The 21,188-nt window shown below is 51.8% G+C and overlaps 5 protein-coding genes across 5 annotated transcripts in view; 3 read left to right on the plus strand and 2 right to left on the minus strand.

Annotated features, from left to right (window-relative positions):
- Positions 1-8,790: 8,790 nt before the first annotated feature.
- Cldn9 (claudin 9) lies at positions 8,791-10,423 on the plus strand. Its single transcript, XM_005349208.2, has one exon. It carries the CDS (start codon positions 9,381-9,383, stop codon positions 10,032-10,034), a length of 654 nt encoding a protein of 217 aa, XP_005349265.1. The 5' UTR covers positions 8,791-9,380; the 3' UTR covers positions 10,035-10,423.
- Positions 10,424-10,734: 311 nt separating this feature from the next.
- On the minus strand, positions 10,735-13,750 carry Cldn6 (claudin 6). Its single transcript, XM_005349209.3, has 2 exons — positions 13,722-13,750; positions 10,735-11,903 (listed from the first exon to the last, which is right to left on the minus strand). The coding sequence occupies exon 2, from the start codon at positions 11,886-11,888 to the stop codon at positions 11,223-11,225; it is 666 nt and encodes a 221-aa protein (XP_005349266.1). The 5' UTR covers positions 11,889-11,903; positions 13,722-13,750; the 3' UTR covers positions 10,735-11,222.
- A 1,468-nt stretch (positions 13,751-15,218) lies between these two features.
- Positions 15,219-17,177, plus strand: Tnfrsf12a (TNF receptor superfamily member 12A). The gene is made up of 4 exons (XM_005349210.2): positions 15,219-15,340; positions 16,040-16,144; positions 16,349-16,483; positions 16,576-17,177. The coding sequence occupies exons 1-4, from the start codon at positions 15,247-15,249 to the stop codon at positions 16,629-16,631; spliced, it is 390 nt and encodes a 129-aa protein (XP_005349267.1). The 5' UTR covers positions 15,219-15,246; the 3' UTR covers positions 16,632-17,177.
- Hcfc1r1 (host cell factor C1 regulator 1) lies at positions 17,096-18,680 on the minus strand. The gene is made up of 3 exons (XM_005349214.3): positions 18,577-18,680; positions 17,966-18,094; positions 17,096-17,752 (listed from the first exon to the last, which is right to left on the minus strand). The coding sequence occupies exons 1-3, from the start codon at positions 18,660-18,662 to the stop codon at positions 17,617-17,619; spliced, it is 351 nt and encodes a 116-aa protein (XP_005349271.1). The 5' UTR covers positions 18,663-18,680; the 3' UTR covers positions 17,096-17,616.
- A 117-nt stretch (positions 18,681-18,797) lies between these two features.
- Thoc6 (THO complex 6) overlaps positions 18,798-21,188 on the plus strand; it is a 6,239-nt gene continuing 3,848 nt past the window's right edge. The window contains exon 1 of the mRNA XM_005349212.3: positions 18,798-19,127. Within this exon, the coding sequence (XP_005349269.1) occupies positions 19,089-19,127 (39 nt within the window). The 5' untranslated portion in view covers positions 18,798-19,088. The remainder of the gene's footprint in view (positions 19,128-21,188) is intronic.

The following is a 21,188-nucleotide window of genomic DNA, read 5'->3' on the forward strand; positions in this document are numbered from 1 at the left end:
GCTGCCGCCCCCGCCCCCGCCCCCGCCGCCCTACTTCTACCTATCGCCACCCTGCTGATCGCCTGGCCCCGCTGGGCTACAAGTGGGTGAGTCCGTGCCTGGACACCGGTAGGCAGGTTCGGAACACCGGGCCAGACCTCGATTGGGGACAAGAGAGCCAGGACTGCAGCCAAGGCTTGGGAAGAAAGAGATAAACCTGACCTTCAGTTTAAGATGTGGGAGGTCAGATGGGGCTAGTGACACACTCCTGTAACCCCAACATTAGGGATGCTTAAGCAGGAGGATCACGAATTAAAGGTCAGCCTTTGTTACTTAGTGAGACCCTGTCTCAAAACACTTTTAAAAAAAAAAAAAGCCGCGTGGTGGTGGCACCTTTAGTTCCAGCACTCTGGAGGCAGAGGCAGGTGGATCTCTGTGAGTTCGAGGCCAGCATGATCTACAGATCTAGTTCCAGGACAGGCTCTAAAGCTACACAGAAAAACCCTGTCTCAAAAAAAAAAAAAAAAAAAAAGATTAGGGACTTTTGCCACCCCTTCTCTGGCCCTCCAGTCTTGCAGCGTCTCCCTTGGATATTTGAGAACAAGACTCATCTAAGTGCTGATAAAAGTAGCTGTTGCCTAAGGAAGAAACCCCGGTCAAAAGGATGACACCAACAGTTTGATTCTTTTTTGAGACAAGACCTCTTTTTCTTTTCTTTTCTTTTTTTCTTTTTTTCTTTTTTTCTTTTTTTCTTTTTTTTGAGACAAGACCTCTTGAACTCAGCAATTCGATTAACCTGTCAGCCTTCTGAGTGCAGGTGTAATAGTTCGCAGCCACCAAGCTGGGCTTTGAAAACAGAATTTCAAATGCTGCAGCCAGTGTCCAGAATGGCACGCTGTCCCCTGTCCAGGGTGTGTACAAGGCTAAGACCTTCCTCGTTTACCTTTGGAAACTCCCAAGCCTTATGAGTCAAACTGAAATTGATCCAAGGGTCCCCCAACCCCCAAGGGGTGATGATGGACAATTGATACTGGGCAAGAGGATCGCATAGAAGGCTGTGAAGTCATCCCCTTGGGGAAAGAGAGCTCCAGGTAGATTCCTGAGTAGAAACTCCTCTCTCCTGCCTTTCAGGCCTCTCACCCCCACACCAGTTTCTGTGCAGCCAGTACAACTTAATATAATGTTCTCTTTGTTCCACAGGTCGCCTGGGCTCAGGTAACCAAGTGGATGGCAGAGCTCTTCAGCCACTCAGGAGTGGTGGTGTCAGGAAGCCAGCCTTGACCTTGGGGGACCTCTGAGAGCCCAGGTCCCATCAGCAAGAAGATCAATTTATTAGGTTCCTGTGACTGCAGTAAGAAATTATGCACACTAAAGGCCTGGGACAATAGGAATTTGTTCTCTTAACAGTGCTGGTGGCCAGAGGCCTAAAAAAGACTGACAGTGTCAATAGCAGCCAGAGACCGGCTCTGACTTTTGCCTTCTCGGCAGGACCTTGCTTGTCCTCTGGTGCTAGGAAAGGACTTCTATCATTGCCTTTCTTGAAGCCAGGTTGACTTCATATTGAGATCCTTCATTGAATCATGTTTGCAAAGATAATTTATCAGCCAGATGTGGTGGCGCTCGCCTTTAATCCCAGCACTTGGAAGGCAGAGGCAAGTGGATTTCTGAGTTGATAGCCAGCCTGGTCTACAGAGTGAGTTCTGGGCTAGCCAGAACTATATGGTGAGACCTTACAAAAAAAAAACCCAAAAAACCATTCATTTCATACAGTCTAAGCCTTCTCCGTCGACCAGGCTACCTTTGAACTTGGAGTCTGTTTCTACTACCCAAGTAGCTGGGTTGCAGGATTGTGTTACCAAGCCTGGCTTAGGCCATGCCGGTCCTGCCTTCCTTCTGGTCTTCCCAGAAGACTTTTCTAGATCCTGTCCTTCACTGACTTGGGGCCCTGAGTGGTCTGTGAGCCCGTGGGCAGCAGCTACACTAACACTGCTACAGGAAGAAAGTATGCCTGTCTTCCCAGTGACTGTCTCTGCTTCTGTGTCCCTTAGATTGCTGCCTTCCCTCTCTCATGTGTCCAGCTCTTCTCCCTGCTCAGAAGCAGAAAATATCAGGAGGGACAGTGAACGTATCTTTTAAAGACAACTAACTCTTGTGGGAGCACACCAAACTGGAGAGCCATAAGCTGGACGTTGAAAGCTGATCAAAACTGATAATAAAGTTAATTGTTACCCAGTCCGTGGTTGTGACCTATCCAGGTGTGCAAGTGAAACTACACTGCTCCTGACAGAACACCTTTGTCTGAGACCGCATGGGGGTGGGAGCCTGGGCTGCTACTCCTGAAGGTTTTCCACAGCAGGGTCCCCAGCACTAAGAAAGCTGCTTCACACAAAATCTAGTGTGTACACACATGCACGTTCGTACATAGGAGGGAGGTTCTGTCCAGAGAACGGACAGGTCTTAGGGACCTCCCCAGGGGGTGTAAGGTTGGCAGGGGAGAGGAGCCACCTTACAGTCCACCACCCCTACTGATGAACGGGCTCTCAGAGGCCTGCTTTCCTGACCTGTTGAGGGAGCGGCAGACTAGAAATCAGGTGTTTTCTGTGGCCTGTATGTATACACAGCCTAGCCTTTTTAGTGCTCTGGGCTTGTTTCCTATCTATAGTAAGTGACTGGTGAGCTGCTGAGAATTCGGGCTCTTCAGTCTTGTTTTAGTAGTCATTGTAGGCTCAGGAGCTAAGGAACTGGCTCCTCTAACCAGAAAGCCAGGTGGGCCCTCAGGCTCCTCGAAAGGCAATGGGGGTTGTAGCCTGAGGTCTCCTTTGAGGAGAGCAAATTAACCCACCTAGGCCACATTCAGGTAAACTGAATCCTGGCTCGTGATGAACTCAGCCCAGACAAAGAATGTTGTTTAGTTACTTTAGATGGGATGGGGGTGGGGCATACCTCCGTTTCCTCAAGCAATTAGAGCATTGGGGAAAATTCCTCATACCCTTCCTAGTCTGAGGAGAAGGGGGCTGGGGATTCTGGAGGACCTGTTAAAGTCTCATTGAGATGGTAACTGCTTAAAGGGGCCCTACCTCTCCACATCAGTGTTACTGTGTTCCAGTCCAGAGGTCCAAACTTTAACCTTTTAGTTTCCAGGACTCAACTGATCTCCTGGTCTCAGATAAACCAGGAGATAACATAAGGCAACTCTAGGACTACCCAGGAAGCCTCCAGGAAAGCCAAGGGCTTCCTTGTAAGCAGACTTTTGCAGCCTGGCCTAGAGGCCCCCAAGGAGCAGCACCCAGTCCTTCAGGCTTCTGGAATGTGGGGGTTCTTCCCCACATTTACTGCCCCCCCAGACCTGAATGGAGCTCTTGTGTTAGAAAGAATCAGTGGAAGACTTGCTGCCTGAGCCTCTTGAGGACCAGTCCAACCACAAGGGGAGGTGCGTCCCTGTCTGCAACACGTACTTCCCTGAGGTTGATGAGTCCGTGGCAGCGTGGGTGCTCCATGCTATGTTTCTAGATAGGAGATAAGGGCACACCCCACACTTTGGGGCCACTACGAAATTGGGGACCTTTTGGCCTCTGCTCCCTGAGAATGCTTACTGTTTTCTTCTTTCTTTCTTTCATTCTTTCTTTCTTTCTTTCTTTCTTTCTTTCTTTCTTTCTTTCTTTCTTTCTTTCTTTCGTCGTTTGTTTGATTGTTTTTTTTTGAGATGAATTTCTCTGCGGAACAGCACTGGCTGTCCCAGAACTCACTCTGTAGACCAGGCTGGCCTTGAACTCACACACAGCAGTCTGACTCGGCCTCTGCCTCTGGGAATACAGTTTGCAATGCCACCGCCCAGCTGAGAATGCTAACCCGTAATGGGTTGTGTACTACCACACACAACTCTGTCAGGGGGTCTAGAACTATCTGTAGCAATGGTGGGCTACCTGGCAAAACCTTCCATAGGTTATCCAACTCTCCCAATCTTGGATGCAGAATTTAGTTCTCAAACTCAAAATATCCAGGGCCAACCAACCATGGTGAGTTTGCCTCCAACACCCGAAGGTTAGACTTTGTCTACTGCTGGGGCAGACACTCCAGGCTTGGGGCTGCAGAGGGTAGAGTTGGTGGCCCCTAGACCCAAGCTTGCAACAGTCTCAGACACCTAACCAAACCTGTGTGACCAGATTCCTGGATGCCCCTGGAAGGCTTCAGAGGGAGTCTGTAGGCAGGCTGGGCTCGATTAGCCTTGCTTTGCAGCCTCTCCCTCATAACCTACTGTGAAATCCCTGCCCCAGGAGGCAGATGAGCTGAGCAGGTCTGACCCCATCTGCAGAGTGCTGGAAACTGGCCATTGATCTAAAGAGTCTCCTAGTTCTGACTTGGAGACCGCAGAAAAGCCGTCTCCGTCGGCCACCAAATGGCTTGGTGTGTAAAAATGTACTTGCCAACAAGCCTGACCATCTAACTCCTGGGACCGTGAAGAGGAAGAAGAGCAGCACCAACCGCTGCAAATTGCCCTCTGACTCCTCACACATGCAGTGATACCTGGGTGCTCACATACACACAGCCTACACAAGTAAGTAAAATTTAGCAAGACTGTATCAGCTTGGAGGCTGGAAAGAGTTCTGAGTGTTCTGAGAAGCAGTTCTGTTCCCAGCACATGTGCCGATTGGCTCACAACCACCTGTAACTCTGCTTCCACGAAGCTGATCTGCCTCTGGCTTCTGCAGGCACAGCACTCATGAGCACATATCCACACATACTCCTTCCCACAAAATTAGGATTTTTATTTTATTTTATTTTAGACAGGGTTTCTTTCTTTCTTTCTTTCTTTTTTTTTTTTTTTCTTTTTCGAGACAGGGTTTCTCTAGCTTTGGAGCTTGTCCTGGAACTAGCTCTTGTAGACCAGGCTGGTCTCGAACTCACAGAGATCCGCCTGCCTCTGCCTTCCAAGTGCTGGGATTAAAGGCGTGCGCCACCACTGCCCGGCTTAGACAGGGTTTCTTTGTGCAGCCTTGGGTGTCCTGAAACTCGCTCTGTAGACCAAGCTAGTCTCCAACTCAGGGATTCACCTGCCTCTGCCTCTTCCTTTGGAGTGCTGAGATTGAAGGTGTGCACCACCACACAGGGCAGAAAAGAACCTTCTAAAACTCTGGGCTCTGAGAAGGCATCTCAGCAGAGAGAGGTAGATGGGTGGCCCCAGCCCACTTTCCAGACCAGGTGACTAGCATGGGCCTTAGTCTGTTCATTTGGTGGGAAAGGTTCTCAAATTTTGGAGGTCACAGAAGTGATGAGTGCACCACACCCTGGGTTCCAATACCCAGCTTCATAGACAGCGAGAATTGAGATGCCTAAACTGGTAAAAGGTTCTTGCTGCCAAACATCACTACTTGAGCTCCATCTCCATGCCCCAGATGATAGAAAGAGAACTGACTCCTGCAAGTTATCCTTACACACGCACACACGCACGCACGCGTGCGCACACACACACAAATACACTCACACAAAAACACCCACACAGTGGTGTAGACATAGTAACTAAGAAAAACTTTAGCCTGGAGGCCCACGCCTTTAATCCCAACACTTGGGAGGCAGACGCGGATCTCTGTGAGTTCAAGGCCAGCCTGGTCTATAGAGCAAATTCCAGGACAGCTGGGGCTACACAGAGAAACCCTGTCTCAAAAGACCAAAAACCAAGAAACAAACAACTTTGTAAAGGCCTAAAAACATAGTAGGGGAACACCTAAATCCCTAGGCATGTGCGCATGCGCGCATGCACACAAGTGTGCATACCTTCCAGCCCTGCTCAGATCAGTGTTTATTCTATAATAAGAGGAAGAGGTTGTCCTCTTGGGTGTGGTAGCACACGCCTTTAATCCCAGAGCCCCTGAGGCAGAGGGAGGCAGGTGTCTGAGTTCAAGGCCAGCCTGGTCTACAAAGAGAGATCCAGGACAGCCAGGGCTGTTACACAAAGAAACCCTGTCTTGGAAAGAAAGAAAGAAAAAAAAAAAGAGGTTGAGGTTGTCCTAAACTATATCTTGCGAAACCCCTTACTTCTCTGAAGGAAAAAAAAAAAAAGGAAGGGATTGTCTATACCGTGGTCTTTTCTCAGTGCTGGAAATGGAACCCAGGGCCTGGTGTGCATCGTGAACATGTTCCCTACCTGAGTCACACCTCACCTCCATCACCTCCCTTTTATTAGTGCAAAGCGTTTACTCTCCAATACCACATTTTCATAATATATTATCATGTAGCCTTGCTAATACATACTCCTTTTCTTGCTTAAAAGTTTTATGTGGCCAGGGACCAGCACTCGGGAAGCAGAGGCAGGCAGCTCTCTGTAAGCTCGAGGCCAGCCTGGACTACAGAGCAAGTTCCAGGACAGGCTCTGAAGCTATGCAGGGAAATCCTGTCTCGAAAAAAAAAACAAAAACAAAAGCAACCCCCCCAAAAGATTTATGTGTATGTGGGTGCAGCTGAGTATATACAGGATCCAGGATTAGAGGTATATGTCAGTACTCCAGGCCTCTTTTATTTTCCTTTTGTTTGTTTGTTTGTTTGTTTGTTTTTGAGACTGGATTTCTCTGTGTGGACTTTGCTGTCCTGGAACTAGCTCTGTAGTGCAGGCTGGCCTGTCTATGCCTCCCAAGTGCTGGGATTAAAGGCATGCACCACAATGCCTGGTTTTTCTTATCTTTCTTTTAAAAGACAGAGTTTCACTGTGTAACCCAGATTGGCTTTGAACTCTTGGTGATCCTCTACTGTGTCAGAGTCTGCAGTGCTGAGATTGGCATAAGCTATTATGTCCTATCCGTTTGTGTGTGTGCATGCAAAGTTGTACTTGCCTGTGGATGCTTGCACACATGTGGAAGTCTATTGACATTGGGTGTATTCATTATTCCTTTTTCTCTCTGTCTGTCTCTGTCTCTGTCACACACACACACACACACACACACACACACACACACACACACACACCAGCTTGGCCTTGAACTCACAGAGATTCACCCATCTCTGCCTCTTGAGTGGTAGGATTAAAGGCAGGCATATGCCACCATACCTGCAAGGTTTTTGGTTTTTTTTGCTTTGATTTATTTCCAGATAGGGTTTCTTTTTTTTTTTTTTTTTGGTTTTTCGAGACAGGGTTTCTCTGTGGCTTTGGAGCCTGTCCTGGAACTAGCTCTGTAGACCAGGCTGGTCTCGAACTCACAGAGATCCGCCTGCCTCTGCCTCCCGAGTGCTGGGATTAAAGGTGTGCGCCACCAACGCCCGGCTCCAGATAGGGTTTCTTTGTTTTTTTGGTTTTGTTTTTTTTTTTTTGTTTTTTTTTTTTTGAGACAGGGTTTCTCTGTGGCTTTGGAGCTTGTCCTGGCACTAGCTCTCGTAGACCAGGCTGGTCTCGAACTCACAGAGATCTGCCTGCCTCTGCCTCCCGAGTGCCTGGCCGATAGGGTTTCTTTGTACAGCCCTGGCTGTCCTGGAATTTGCTCTGTAGACCAGGCTGGCCTTGAACTCACAGACGCGTCTGCCTGCTTCTGTCTCAGGAGTGCTGGGATTAAAGGCATGTTCCACTACTGCTTGGCTTGAAACACCTCTGGACTGTGGCCGGACAGATTGTTCAATGGTTAAGACCACTCTTTCCAGGTTTGATTCCCAGTACCTACCTGGTGGCTCACAACCACCTGTAATGCTAGTTACAGGGAATCTAATGTTCTCTTCTGGCCTTTACAGGCACCAGGAACACATGTGCCTATATACATGCAGGTGAAACACCTGGGCTTCAGGTTGCTGGCCTGGCCTCTTTTTTTTCCTCTTTCTTTCTTTCTTTCTTTCTTTCTTTCTTTCTTTCTTTCTTTCTTTCTTTCTTTCTTTCTTTCTTTCTTAACCCTAATAGTCCTCAGAAGCTGAGCATGGTGGTATACACCTTACTCTTAGGGCTCAGGAGGCAGAGGCAGGCAGATCTCAGTAAGGTCCCAGCCAGTCAGGGCTATAATACTGTCCAAAGTGAAAAAAGAAAAAGAAAAAGGCCTCAGAAGTTCTTAGCCTCCAGAAGGGCGTTGCTCATGACTCCCATGACCTCCCTGAAATGTACACATATTGGCAGGATTGTGGTCCCTTGTGAAATGCAGAATCTAAGTTTTCTCAATTCAGTCTCTGGCCCAAAGAGGTTAAGACACTTAGTCCTCCCTAGTCACCCCGGTAGGATCAGAATTTGAGCTGAAATCAGGCAGCATTCTGTGAATGGAGACGCTAAGGGACCGGAAGTCAGGACTCAGGGACCTGACCCCTTTGCCCACCTCCGTAGTGTCTGGGCTTGGCTGGCTGTTCATGTAACTATCAGAAATCCCTATCTCAGAGTCCCCTTTTGTCCCTTCTTGCCCCAGGCCCCTTTCTGCCCCTCCCCATCGCCACAACGGGCTCTTTATCACTAGGCCACTAGGGACTTCCAGCCGCTAGGCTCAGCCCCCTAGTTTCGGCAATGGGGGTGGAGTGGGAACACCTGAGCTGAGGTAGAGTCGTATGCGTGTGTGTATTGGGGGGGGGGAGAGTAGTTTTCTAGGCCGTTGCCTTGGTAATGCCACCTGAGCTGGGCGCCAGGCACCTGTTGTCTGGGAAACTGTAGGCGGGGCCTCTCCCCTAGGAGCTGCCGGGGTTATTGAACTGAGACTGGAGACAGATCAGATTCCAGAGAGTCCTGAAAGGGTGGGGGTGGAGAGGGGTACGATGATGGATAATGAGGGGATATTTTCCCCACAGAGTGAATCAGACAGGTGGCAAAGAGGGCGCAGGCTGAGGCTGAGAACTCATCGGCCCGTTTCTCTGTTCCAAGCCAATAAATTGGCTCCTCTCGTCCCTTTTCTGTGTGTCCTGTCTTCCCGGAATTCCTTTGACCCCGGGTTTCCACTTGGTCTTGGCACCCTACCCTAAACCTGAGGGCCCCCATCCCACCCCCTTTTCACCACTGCTCTGGTTCTGTTACCCAATGGTAGCCTCTAGGTCCCTTGCCCGGCTCCTCCCCTACCTAGGCCTTAAAACCCCGCCTGCAACCAGCGCCCTCAGACGCCCCAGGTGACACCTCACAGTTCTGTTTTGAGACAAGCAGTGTACCAGCCGAGAGGACTTCAACCGACAAAGGACGGGAGCAGCCAGCAGAGAGGACCGCGGCTGTTCTGAGTCCATGGCAGGTTTGGAGGGTCTCTGATGGGCCACAGGTCATCCTGATCCTGCTGAGCAAGACCTAAGGACGCCTTGGTATTCAGTGAGTATCAGATGTGCGAGGCCCGCCCATGTGAGGTCTGTCCTGGCCTGAGAGCGACAGATTCACCTCCTGAGCAGTGAGACCCACCCGAACTCGAACTCCACGCCCCCAACCCTGTCGAGTGCGTGATTCAGGCTGAGAGCTGAGAAAACCGGAGGAGCAGATGGCTTCAACTGGTCTTGAACTCCTGGGCATGACCCTGGCAGTGCTAGGCTGGCTAGGGACCCTGGTGTCCTGTGCCCTACCACTGTGGAAGGTGACTGCCTTCATCGGCAACAGCATCGTTGTGGCCCAGGTGGTGTGGGAGGGGCTGTGGATGTCCTGTGTGGTCCAGAGCACTGGCCAGATGCAGTGCAAGGTGTACGACTCACTGCTGGCGCTGCCCCAGGACCTGCAGGCTGCCAGAGCCCTCTGTGTTGTTGCCCTCCTGCTGGCTTTGCTGGGCCTGCTGGTGGCCATCACGGGTGCCCAGTGCACCACGTGCGTGGAGGACGAAGGTGCCAAGGCCCGAATTGTGCTCACTGCAGGGGTCCTCCTTCTCCTCTCGGGCATCCTGGTGCTCATCCCTGTCTGCTGGACAGCCCATGCCATCATCCAGGATTTCTATAACCCACTGGTGGCTGAAGCCCTCAAGAGAGAGTTGGGGGCCTCCCTCTACCTGGGCTGGGCAGCGGCGGCACTGCTCATGCTGGGTGGAGGGCTCCTCTGCTGCACGTGTCCCCCGTCCCATTTCGAGCGGCCACGTGGACCCAGGCTGGGCTACTCCATCCCCTCCCGTTCGGGTGCTTCAGGACTGGATAAGAGGGACTACGTGTGAGGCTTCCCCCAGAAGCTGGAACGGGTAGCCTTATGCCCAGGCACTGGGCTGTGCCCTTGCATCTCTCATCAACTCATGCGCGGTTCACTTCTTTGTTTGGTTAAGACTTGGCTCTAGGAGAATCTCAGCTGGTCCGTCTTGAGCCAGCCCTTTGCAGTGGTTGCAACCTTGTGAATGCGCCAAAGCTACTGGGTACCCTGGCCCTTCCCTGACTCCCAGGGTATTGCTGTGGTTTCCTCTCCTGAACTGACTTAGTGTCTTCTCCTCTGTTGAGCTCTGCCTTACCCCAAGAACCTGGACCTCAGCTTCCTTGCCTTCAAAATAAGATGCGCACTGTGACCTAACAGCCCAACCGCTGCCTGAGTCCAAGCTGCTTGGTGCCCTACCCACTCCCCAACCTGAGCTGGGAATAAAAGCACATTGTAACTGCGCTTCCTCTGATCTGTGGAAAGGCATGGGGGTGCGGGGTGCTCCAGGTTCCAGCCAGCAAGCTTACTGGCTTAGAATATGGGGTCTGAGCCAGAAAAGCTTGGAATTGATTATGGAACTGCCACCTCCCTCTAGTTACGCTTGTACCAAATACCATGTGACATCAAAGGCACATTATAAAAACCATCTTTTATTTAGTAAAATGTGTGGGCAGGGAAATGTGCAAGGTTAGAGAAATGGGGGTGGAGGGTCCTGATCTGGGGAAGATCATGGTAACTTTGGTAAGGGGATGTAGGGGCCAAAGGTTGGAAGACTTGGAGTAGAAAATTCTTTGGTAACTTATCACCTGCCCTTCCAGGACTGGGGACTCTTGGAACAGGCCATCTTGGGGTTCACAAAGGCCAGATTCACAAGTGGTCTCAAAACAGGTTCCACAGAAGATGCCCGGAGTGAATAAAGACACAGACTAAAAGTGTTACCCCTCCTGATGCACGACCAAAATGCCAACAGCAGAGGCAGGCAGAGTCTGGAATGGTTGAGGCAGGAAAACCAGAACCTGTCTCAAAAACAGATAGAGCCAACCCTAGCTCATCGGTAGAGTGCTTGCCCCCCAAACTTGTGGGGCCCCCAGGTTCAATATCCGCTACTGCAAAAGAAAAACAAGAAAAACAACCCAAAACTCCTAGGCATTGTTTCTTGATGGCTCAACTCAGGGTCCTAAGGTTCCCTGGCCAGTAGAGCCTCACTCCCCAGTAAGCATCAGACATAATTCTTGGTGGGGTATTCAGAGGGTCCCCGAATGGCCGAATGTGGGGCAGATGTAGAATAACGGGCCATGTAATGGCCAGGTCCCCGGGGCCCCCCAGAGGAGCAGGCACAGCACAGCAGCCCTCCACCCAGCAGCAAAAGGCCCGAGGCTGCCCAGCCCAGATAGAGGGAGGCCCCCAGCTCCCGCTTTTGAGCATCAGCTACCAAGGGGTTATAGAAGTCCTGGATGACGGAGTGGGCAGTCCAGGAGACAGGAATAAGGGTCAGGACACCGGAGATGACAAAGGTGATCCCGGAGATGAGCACCAGTCGAGACTTGGAATTCTTGTCTTCCACACAGGTAGTGCATTTGGCTCCAGCGAGGTAGACCAGCAGGCCAATCAGGACGACGAGGAGGGTGACGACACAGAGGGCTCTAGCAGCTTGTAGGTCCTGGGGCAGCGCCAGCAGCGAGTCGTACACCTTGCACTGCATCTGGCCAGTGCTCTGGACCACACAGGACATCCATAGCCCCTCCCACACCATCTGGGCCACAACGATGCTGTTGCCGATGAAGGCTGTCACCTTCCACATGGGTAGAGCACAAGACACCAGGGCGTTGACCCAGCCAAGCAGGGTCAGGACGATCCCCAAGATTTGCAGACCGGCAGAGGCCATGATGAGGTTGAGGGGCTGTGTAGCGTGGAAAGATGAAAATAGGAGTGTTAAAGTGTGGCAGGCCCAGATGTTCTGTATCTTGCCAGCTGCGATACCAGCACCAAGTACCTTGGCAGTTGGCTACTCTGTTCTGCAGTATGGGTTAGATACACTTCCTGGGCCAATCAAAAGTCAAACAAGAATTTAATTTTTCCCTAGTCTGTGATGGGCAAAGCACAAAATCCTGTTGTTTTTTGTGCAGGTGACAGGAAACAGGACAAAGGTAAAAAAGCACGGGCCAGTGCAATGACAGCTGCTTTCTCAGACACTTATTTTATTTGAGACTGGGTCTAAGGTAGCACAGGCTAGCTGAGGATGACCTTGAACGTCTGACCCTCCTGCTTTCAACCCCCGAGTGCTGGGGTAACAGGTGTTTACCGGTAAGGCCTCACCTAGATAACGGCAGCTCTGGTGGCTGGTGACTGAACTCAGGGCCAGCAAGGCCTCTACAAACTAAGAGGCATCCTCAGGTACAGTTTATCAGGTGAGCAGAGTGTCAGAAAGAGGATGAAATGTCAGAGGTGTAATTTTGGGACAGTTGGGCTTTTTTTTTTTTTTTTGGTTTTCGAGGCAGGGTTTCTCTGTGGCTTTGGAGCCTGTCCTGGAACTAGCTCTGTAGACCAGGCTGGTCTCGAACTCACAGAGATCCACCTGCCTCTGCCTCCCGAGTGCTGGGATTAAAGGCGTGCGCCACCACCGCCCGGCAGGACAATTGGGCTTTAACTACAAGTTTCAGGTCCAACCTTATCACTTCAGCCCTCAGGTGAGATCTCAAGCTTCCTTCCACCACCCAGGCTCAAAAGGAAACCCCCAGCTCCGCTCCAGGCTCCAGTTCAGGTGGATATAATTCCTTGAAATCCCAGGCCTAGCCCTCCCCCACACTCCAGGTACCTCTTCCCAGTCGCTGGGAGTGGCTGGAGGCCCTTCCCGGCCAGGCTCAGCACCCCCTGGAGGCCTGAGAGGAGGAAAAACAAACCCTTTCACCCAAAAGCAGATTTTTCTAGGCTACCAGCCGATTCTCAGTCCAGCCTCCACCTCTAAGGGTCAAGGTGCACGCCCTAAAGATGGGAGCATTCTTTTGAATTTTACACCAAAGGCCATGCTTCCTTCCCTCTCTGGACACAGCTTCCCAAGGAGCTAAAATTCAAGACCCCCAGTGCCTTCTGTGACAGGCTGCACCTGTGTCCTTCACGTCGCACTTCACATTGTTGGCGCTGAGGGATCAGTTCTGCTCGGCGCCAGGCTGTGGCTCCCCATTACCCTGGGTTCTAAGTGTGCACCTTGCACCTAAGGCCCCTTTCGACTCCTCCCCCTTGCAGCCTCACGCTGGAGACCCGAGTCAAGATCTGGAGAGACATCTCTGTCCCTTTCCACTTACCGAGTACTCCCTCAGCTTTGTCCGAGGGCGTCTGTAAGGCTCGGCCACCCGGGGCTGGCTGGTTATCTATCAAGCCTAGAAGTGCGCGACCAGGAGGGGCTTAATGGCGGCGCCCGAAGCTGGGTCCGCGCCTGCAGGTGAGGGGGAGGGGAGTCCCGCCCCAGAGAAGCCAAGCAGGTGGAGGAGGGGCGTCCCGGGTTTCGGTGCCTTTGTCCCAGGGAGGGGGAGGGGCGCTTAACTTTTCCGGGGCCGCGGGGACTCGATCGCCTCGCGGGGCTCGATGCACCACTTTCTACCTAGGGACTTGAGGACCCAAGTGGCTGCCGCTAGGATAGAAGTTCCAGCTCTCTGCACACGCCCGCACGCACCAGGCCACATCCCCGGCTTGCATATCTCCACACTTGCCCCAGGCTCACCTGCAAGAGACCGCAAAGATTCCCAAGTCGAAAGTAGGGACAAGGGCGGAGGCAAGGGGTCTTAAAGTCGCAATTACGTCACTGGACCACCTCCCTCTGGGAGGGGCAGGACCCCCCCCCCCCCCGACGGCAGCCAGTGTGCGTTTCTCGGCCGGGTGCCTTAGTTACTGGAGACTCCAAAGTCAACACCTGCTACCCGCTGAGTTCAGCGACTCGAGTTGTGACTTGCGAATTCACTCAACTTTTCATAGCCAGTCTGCATGTAAGGGCACATGGCGGGGGGTGGTGTGTGGCTGTCATACTGCGTACCTGTGATCAGAAGAGGGCTAGCAATGGTTCTGGTCTTCTACTCTACCGGCCCCGGGGATCGAACTCCAGATTGACAGGCTTGGCAACAGGCCTCCTTAACCGCTTGAGCCATCTCGTTTTGTTATACCCTCGAGGCCCTTAAGAAAGCAGCATGTGGGTCTGGTAAGATGACTCACCAGTTATGAGCCTTTCTGCTCTTCCAGGTCACCGGGTTTTTTTTTTTTGCACCCAGCTTATAAGCACCTGTAATTTCATCTTTAGGAGATCCATTGCCCTCTCTGGACGCCAGGGACACTCATACACATGTGGCGCACACACGTACACAAAGATAAAATAAATCTTTTTAAAAAAAATAATGTAGCGTGCAAAAACTCGCACATACTACAAGCGTAGTGCTGTTTACTGATACAGGAGAATTCGGAGATAGAGACTAGCCTGGGCTACAAAGCGAGATTCTGCCTAACAAAACCAAAGAAACCAAAGAAGTCTGGATATGGCGGCGCCTGCCTGCAATCAAGCACTGGGGAGGCAGAGACAGAATTGTTTAGAGTTTGAGGCTAGTCTGGGATCTGGGATACAGTATGAGACCTTGTCTCAAAAAAAAAAAAAAAAAAAAAAAAACAAACCAAAAAAAAACCAAACAAACAAAGCAAGCGAACATAAGGGCTGTGTGCTCAGAGCTCAGTTGCTTGCCTGGTGGTTCCACCCCAGAATTGAAAAATAGGCCGGGCAGTGGTGGTGCACGCCTTTAATCCCAGCACTCGGGAGGCAGAGGCAGGCGGATCTCTGTGAGTTCGAGACCAGCCTGGTCTACAAGAGCTAGTTCCAGGACAGGCTCCAAAGCCACAGAGAAACCCTGTCTCGAAAAACCAAAAAAAAAAAAAAGAAAAATACTAGATAATTTCTTTTTACTTATTTTTTTTTTGTAATTGTCTTATAGCTGATTTTCCCCGCTCCACACCCTTGGGACTAAGGCTCGCAGAGGGTGGGTCAGGGTAAACGTCTTCGCGACGTCCTAGACACTCGAAGGGACTGTGTTGAATGAATGGCTCGTTAGGGGACTGCTTGCTCTCGTCACGCAGAGCTCAGAGTGGATATTGGGGCGGGCAAAGGCAAGGGCTCCGCCCCGGAAGGCGGGGGCGGGGCGGGGCCCCAGCCCTGAGTCTTGGCCCGCGGATAGTGGGAACAGACTGCTGTTACAGCGGGACCGGCAATCATGGCTCCGGGTTGGCCGCGGCCTCTGCCGCAGATCCTCGTGTTGGGACTCGGGTTGGTTCTGATACGCGCCGCGGCCGGGGAACAAGCACCAGGTATGCTTGGCTCAGAGGACGGTGAACCTCGGACTTTGGGGTGGTCAGGAATGGAATTTGAGTGCCTGGAGATCTGAGTGGAACCGGGTAGACATGGGGTTCTGGGATCCATGGTCTTTAGGCAGTGTGTTTCAAGTGGGGAAGATCTCAATAATCCACTCCAATCTTTATCCACAATCCGAGTCTCAGTTTCGCCACCTGTCCAATCAGGTGCGGGGTCTTCTGTCTCAAAAGTTCGAGCCAGAGTAGAGAGAGAAAGTAAACTTTGAGGGAAGGACGTTTGTTTTGTGAAGTGGGCATGCCCTCACCCTGGTCTGTGATGGAATCTGACCAGTCCCGATAGCTAAGAATCACGAAGGGGTACTGGGGTCTTTGCCCTCTATACCATGTGGGGGTGCCCCTTCCATCCGGTGACTTCAATGCCCAGTTATGCGGGAGGAGGGACTGGGGTCGGGCCCAGTGCCCAGGAGTGAGTCACACTGGCGGTGGGGGGAGGATATCACCCCCCCCCCCAAGTCGCGCTACCGGACCCCCTCCCGCACTGCCGTGTCTTGGTCAGGCGGTGCGGTCACCTGTGAGGAATGCGGGGGTGTGGGGGGGCGATGGTGACTCACGTTATTTGAGCCGACTGACCCTGACCTCAGCCCCCAGAATAGCCGCGCCCAGCCGCCAGCTTCTGACTTGCAGCCCCCTCCCCAGGCACCGCCCCATGCTCTAGCGGCAGCTCCTGGAGCGCGGATCTCGACAAGTGTATGGACTGCGCTTCATGTCCATCGCGACCGCACAGCGACTTCTGCTTGGGATGTGAGTGGGGGCGGGGCCGGTGGCAAGCGGATCCTAGAAGTGGGTAGAGGGTTGCTGGAGCGTCGAAAAGGATCTCGGAAGTCAGGGAAGACTGACGGGGAAGGGGCTTCTATCAGGTTGGGGAACACTGGGCAAAGCTTGAGACTCCCTTGAGGGCGGACTGGCTTCCCAAGGGCAAGATCTGATTTGAGTCTTGGCCACTAGGCGCAGCGGCACCTCCCGCTCCCTTCAGGCTGCTCTGGCCCATTCTGGGAGGCGCTCTTAGTCTGGCCTTGGTTTTGGCGCTGCTTTCTGGTTTCCTGGTCTGGAGACGGTGCCGACGGAGAGAAAAGTTTACTAGTAAGTGACCTTTCCACCCTCACTCCTCCCACCTCCCCCATCACTTCCCTAGATGTCCCCTAATCATGACAACCCCACTTCTTATCTTCCAGCCCCCATAGAGGAGACTGGTGGAGAGGGCTGCCCAGGTGTGGCACTGATCCAGTGAGGAGCACTCGCGCTGGGTCCCACTCATCGTCCGTTCATTCATTCTGGAGCCAGTCTGGCCTTCCAGACACTACCCGAGCCAGACTCTTCCAACCACAAGGGGGTGGGGTGAGGTGATGATTCACCTCCAAAGACTGGGCTTAGGGCTCAGGGGAGTCTTCCAAGGTGTCTAGATTGCCCTGTCTCTGGTTCCAGGGCAGAGAGCCGTAAGCTGGGTCACAAAGCGACACAATATTAAGGAACTGCAGCATTTGCACAAGGGGGTCTTTTGCTCTCCCCAAGTCCTGGAGGCCTGACTGACTTGAGGGACAGACACACTAGGTCCCACCCACTCCGATGGGCTAAAATTCAACTAACACTGAGTTTCAGCCCTGGAAATGGGTCAGATTTAAGGACCTGTTCTTAACACTAAGGAGGCTGGCCCTCTGGGAGGGCTGGCCCTAACACAAACACACACACAACCCATCCCCTAAAAGGGGGGGGGGATATTTATTTTGGGGATAAAGTTTGGCGGGGAGGGAGAATTTATTAATAAAAGAATCTTTAACTTTAAATGGTTTGGAATATGGCCTGATCCCTAGCTTGACTCCCCAGAACTGGAGGGAGGGAGTCAGTCGGCCACTGCGGGGGCGGGGGGTGAGGCTCTGACTCACACATTCTCAATGCCTGGAGCCCGGCCTGCCAGGACCTGGCTTGCCCTCACCGTTTTCCAGGGAAGATTTTGAGGAGGAAACCCCAGCATCCAGCACTCCACCCTCCACAAAGGCTGTTGAGAAACCTTCAACTGCTCAGAAATCTTTATTCTCTATTAGGGTGACACTTTCCCCTTCCCAAGCTGCTGCCCCTCCCATTCAGGGTTTCTCTGAGTTCAGTATCATCTATCCTGTTACAGGGGGAAGGACCTCTTCTTTCTGGGGGGGTTGGGAGGGATTTGCTGGTCTTTGTTGTCAGGGAACAAGGTGGGGAGGGACACTGGCCGTCAGCACTTAGAGCTCCATGATGTCCCCAGCTGGGGATGCAGGGTAGAAGGGACTGGGGGTATCCCCCAGCCTCAGTAGCCTGAGGGCCTCAGGGATCAGGCTCCCAGGATAGCGCCACAGAAGCAGCTCTGGGCAAGAGCTCCTGAAAGAAGAAAAAAAAGACAGTGAAACTATGGGGCAGAGGCTGGCCTGGCAGAGCCACCTCCTACCAGGTCCAGATCCCCTGGAGCCAAAGATGGAAAACAGCACAGAAGTTGGCTAGAAGCTAAAAATAGCGGGATGAGGCAGGGTATGAGGAGGGGCCCTGACGACTGCACGGGATCCTCTAGAAGGCCCTGCAAGGGGAGGTGCCTACCTGAGTGGTGGCAGGACCTGGGGGAAAGTCACAGGGGGACTGCAGTAGGGGTGGTCATTATGTAGGCTGAGTCGAGAGAAGTGGGTGGCCATGTTCTCCTCGGAAAGAAACTGCTTGTGCAAGGGCTCCCTGGGGGAAAGACCAGAGAGGAACAGAAGCAGGGATGTTGAGGGTGGAGGCAAACTGATGAGGAGGGCCAAAGGTGACATCTCAGGGGACTCATCTGCCCCCAAACTTAAAGCTCCTTCTCCAGGGGTCTCCGTGCTCATGGGCACAGCTCCAAGGAGAGGGGAGCCGTTGAAACGAGCCAGGTGTAGCCCACTCTCTTGGCCCCTTCCCGATGATCTGCCCTCCTGAGCCTGCAAAGTAAGCCAGGATTCCAGAATCGGTCTGGTCTGTGTGGCCTAAGCCACCTTCCTCTCCCAGGCCGTCATCCACCAGGCTATCTCGGAAATTCTGACCGTGGCTTCCCAGCTCCAACACAAGCTAGAGCACCACGGTTTCCTGCACCACCTCGCCTCACTTCCCAGGATCACCCTGACCGGCCCTGGGTCCCCAGCCAAAGCTCTTGCCCTCCGTTAGTCCGGCCCACCCAGGGACTGCTTACGCACCTGGCGTCCAGGCCGCGAGCAACCCCAGTGGTGGCCCGTGGGTCCCGACTTGGGGGGCCTCGCTCCAGGGGCTGTTGTAGGATCATTACGTTTCAGGGTCCTGCAGATAGAGGGGTGGGATCCAGGCGGCAGAGGCTGAGCCTGTGAGGGCGTGGTACAGCGCGAGGGGCGGGGCCACCGGCGTGCGCACGGGAGACGTATGACGCAGGCGTGGAAGGCGAGCAGCGCGAGGTTAGAAGGCGGGACGGGCCGGCGGGATGGGGGAGGGGATTCGGCGTAGCTGGACAGTCCCGGACGTTATTTAGCGTAAGGGTGCTTCGCGGAGCTCTCCCAGGTTTCGGTGGTTCGAGACCATACGGGCCTGCCGCCTTAGTTGTTGAACGGCAGGCAGTGCCAGGTCCTGGGGCGCAACGAGAAGAGCCACTCTCAGGCACGTAGGGATTCGAAAGGTTCTGTCGAGCGTCGAGAGGTTGTGTCGCGCGTAGAGCCCTCTGGGAGTTGTAGTTCCGAAGATGGAGCACGCCGCACCGTCCCCAGTGCCTCTGGGTCAGGTGAGTCTAGTGTGCGCACAGTGCCTTCTGGGGTTTGTAGTCTTGCCCTCACCGGGTGGCCAAAAAATACTCCAGGATGCCCAGTGTAAGTAGGTGGTTTGTGGAACTCGGACTCTGACCCCCAAAATAGTGATCCCCGATCTTTGGGATCTAGTAGGGAGAATCATAGGGATGAGATGTCAGTACATTTTACACTTTACAAAAAAATTTACACTTTAAAAAAATTTAGCACCATTGGATGTGGTGCCTCACACGTTTAATCCCAGCACTGGGGAGGCAGAGGCAGGCAGATCTCTGAGTTAGGAATTAACCGGCTGCACAGCGAGTTCCCGGTTATCCAGGGCTACATAGTGGGACCCTGTCTTAAAAGAAAAAGTTCATCATTCATGAGCCTTTTTTTTTAAACCCAGGGCCTTGGCCATGGTAAGAACATGCTCCATTGTTTAGTTAAACTCCAGCCCAAGACCTGCTTATTGTTTGTGAGATAGTCTTATGTATCTCCAGCTTTCTTTGAACTTTGCTATATAATGGCGAATGATCTTGTTCCTCCCGCCTTTATCTCCCGAGTCTTATGGGCTAATGGGTATGCCATAATGCCCAATATATACAGTGCTGGTGCTCAAACACGGGACTTTGGGTAAGAATGGGCTTTAGCGGTTGGAGAGATAGGAGAGGACCCAAGTTCGGTTCCCAGCACTCAAGTTCCACAGCTTGTAATTGCTTATAACTCCAGCTCCAGGGGATTTGAGTCCTCTGGCCTCTGTGGACGCCTGGACTCTCTTGCACACACTTCCTTCACACACGTATACACATAATTAAAATAAATCTTTAGAGAGAACGAACTGGGGGTGGCAGTGCATCCCTTTAATCCCAGCACTTGGGAGGCAGAGAGAGGCAGATGGATTTCTTGAGTTCAAGGCCAGCCAGGCTGGTCTACAGAGTAAGTTTCAGGACAGCCAGGGCTACACAGAGAAGCCCTGTTCCCCCCAGACACCCCCAAAACAAAAACAGAGAGAGAGTATGGTCTACCAATTGAGTAGTTACCTTCAGCTTCAAGGGCCACTTTATTTTTTTCTTTTGGAAAACAAAGTTTCACGAAGTACATCGGGCTGGCCTGGAACTCAGAGATCTGCCTGCCTCTTCCTCTCAAGTGCTGGGATTAAAGGCGTGCGCCACCACACTAGGCCCACTTATTTTCTTTTTTTTTTTTTCCACTTATTTTCTTGTAAGATTTATTCATTCTTTTATGTCTATAAGTGTTTTGCCTACATGTTGTATGTGTGCTATGTGTGCTTATGGTATTCTCAGAGGCCAGAAGAGGCGTCACAGGGGGCCAGAGAGATGGCCAAGTGGTTAAAAGCACTTGCTGCTCTTCCAGAGGTACCAAGTTCAGTTCCCAGCACCCATATAGGAGTGGGTTTACAAATGCCTGTAATCCAGTAGGCCAGCTTGATCTACATAGTGAGTTCTAGGAAAAAGAGGATGTATGGGATAATAGGTAATTTAGTGTGAACTTATTCACACTAATAATAATAAATAATAATAATAATAGTGAGTAATAAATTGTGAGCTATTATGGACAATTTACACTAGTATAATTTCTTGTATATTGATACAAGTTCAAATTATATTTGTTATTTCTGTTTACAATATTTGTTTGTTTTTTTTTTGTTTTTTCGAGACAGGGTTTCTCTGTGGCTTTGGAGCCTGTCCTGGAACTCTCTTTGTAGACCAGGCTGGTCTCGAACTCACAGAGATCTGCCTGCCTCTGCCTCCCGAGTGCTGGGATTACAGGCGTGCGCCACCACCGCCTGGCCTGTTTACAATATTTGCAAAAATAACCTATGCAAAGTTATTTTGTCATATTGTATGCATGCATGTTTCTACCTCTAAGACATTTTGTGTATTGATACAATTTTAGGATATATTTATCGTATTGCATTTTATATTTCTACCTCTGATCAAGATATTTATACATTGATACAATGTTTACATTTTGATGTCATTGTCCTGTTTTACTGCACAGTTGTTTAAAGATTGTTTAATATTCTTATATGAAGT

The sequence above is a fragment of the Microtus ochrogaster genome, chromosome 7 (assembly GCF_000317375.1).
Source record: "Microtus ochrogaster isolate Prairie Vole_2 chromosome 7, MicOch1.0, whole genome shotgun sequence".
Taxonomy (NCBI): domain Eukaryota; kingdom Metazoa; phylum Chordata; class Mammalia; order Rodentia; family Cricetidae; genus Microtus; species Microtus ochrogaster.

Excerpts from the sequence above, each read along its gene's own strand:
- Cldn9 (XM_005349208.2), top strand. The coding sequence starts at position 9,381 with ATGGCTTCAACTGGTCTTGAACTCCTGGGCATGACCCTGGCAGTGCTA.
- Cldn6 (XM_005349209.3), bottom strand. The coding sequence starts at position 11,888 with ATGGCCTCTGCCGGTCTGCAAATCTTGGGGATCGTCCTGACCCTGCTT.
- Tnfrsf12a (XM_005349210.2), top strand. The coding sequence starts at position 15,247 with ATGGCTCCGGGTTGGCCGCGGCCTCTGCCGCAGATCCTCGTGTTGGGA. Across the intron at positions 15,341-16,039 it reads GGCCGGGGAACAAGCACCAG|GCACCGCCCCATGCTCTAGC; the intron begins GTATGCTTGGCT and ends CCCCCTCCCCAG. Across the intron at positions 16,484-16,575 it reads ACGGAGAGAAAAGTTTACTA|CCCCCATAGAGGAGACTGGT; the intron begins GTAAGTGACCTT and ends CTTATCTTCCAG.
- Hcfc1r1 (XM_005349214.3), bottom strand. The coding sequence starts at position 18,662 with ATGATCCTACAACAGCCCCTGGAGCGAGGCCCCCCAAGTCGGGACCCA. Across the intron at positions 18,095-18,576 it reads GCTCGCGGCCTGGACGCCAG|GGAGCCCTTGCACAAGCAGT; the intron begins GTGCGTAAGCAG and ends TCTTTCCCCCAG. Across the intron at positions 17,753-17,965 it reads CAGGTCCTGCCACCACTCAG|GAGCTCTTGCCCAGAGCTGC; the intron begins GTAGGCACCTCC and ends TTCTTCTTTCAG.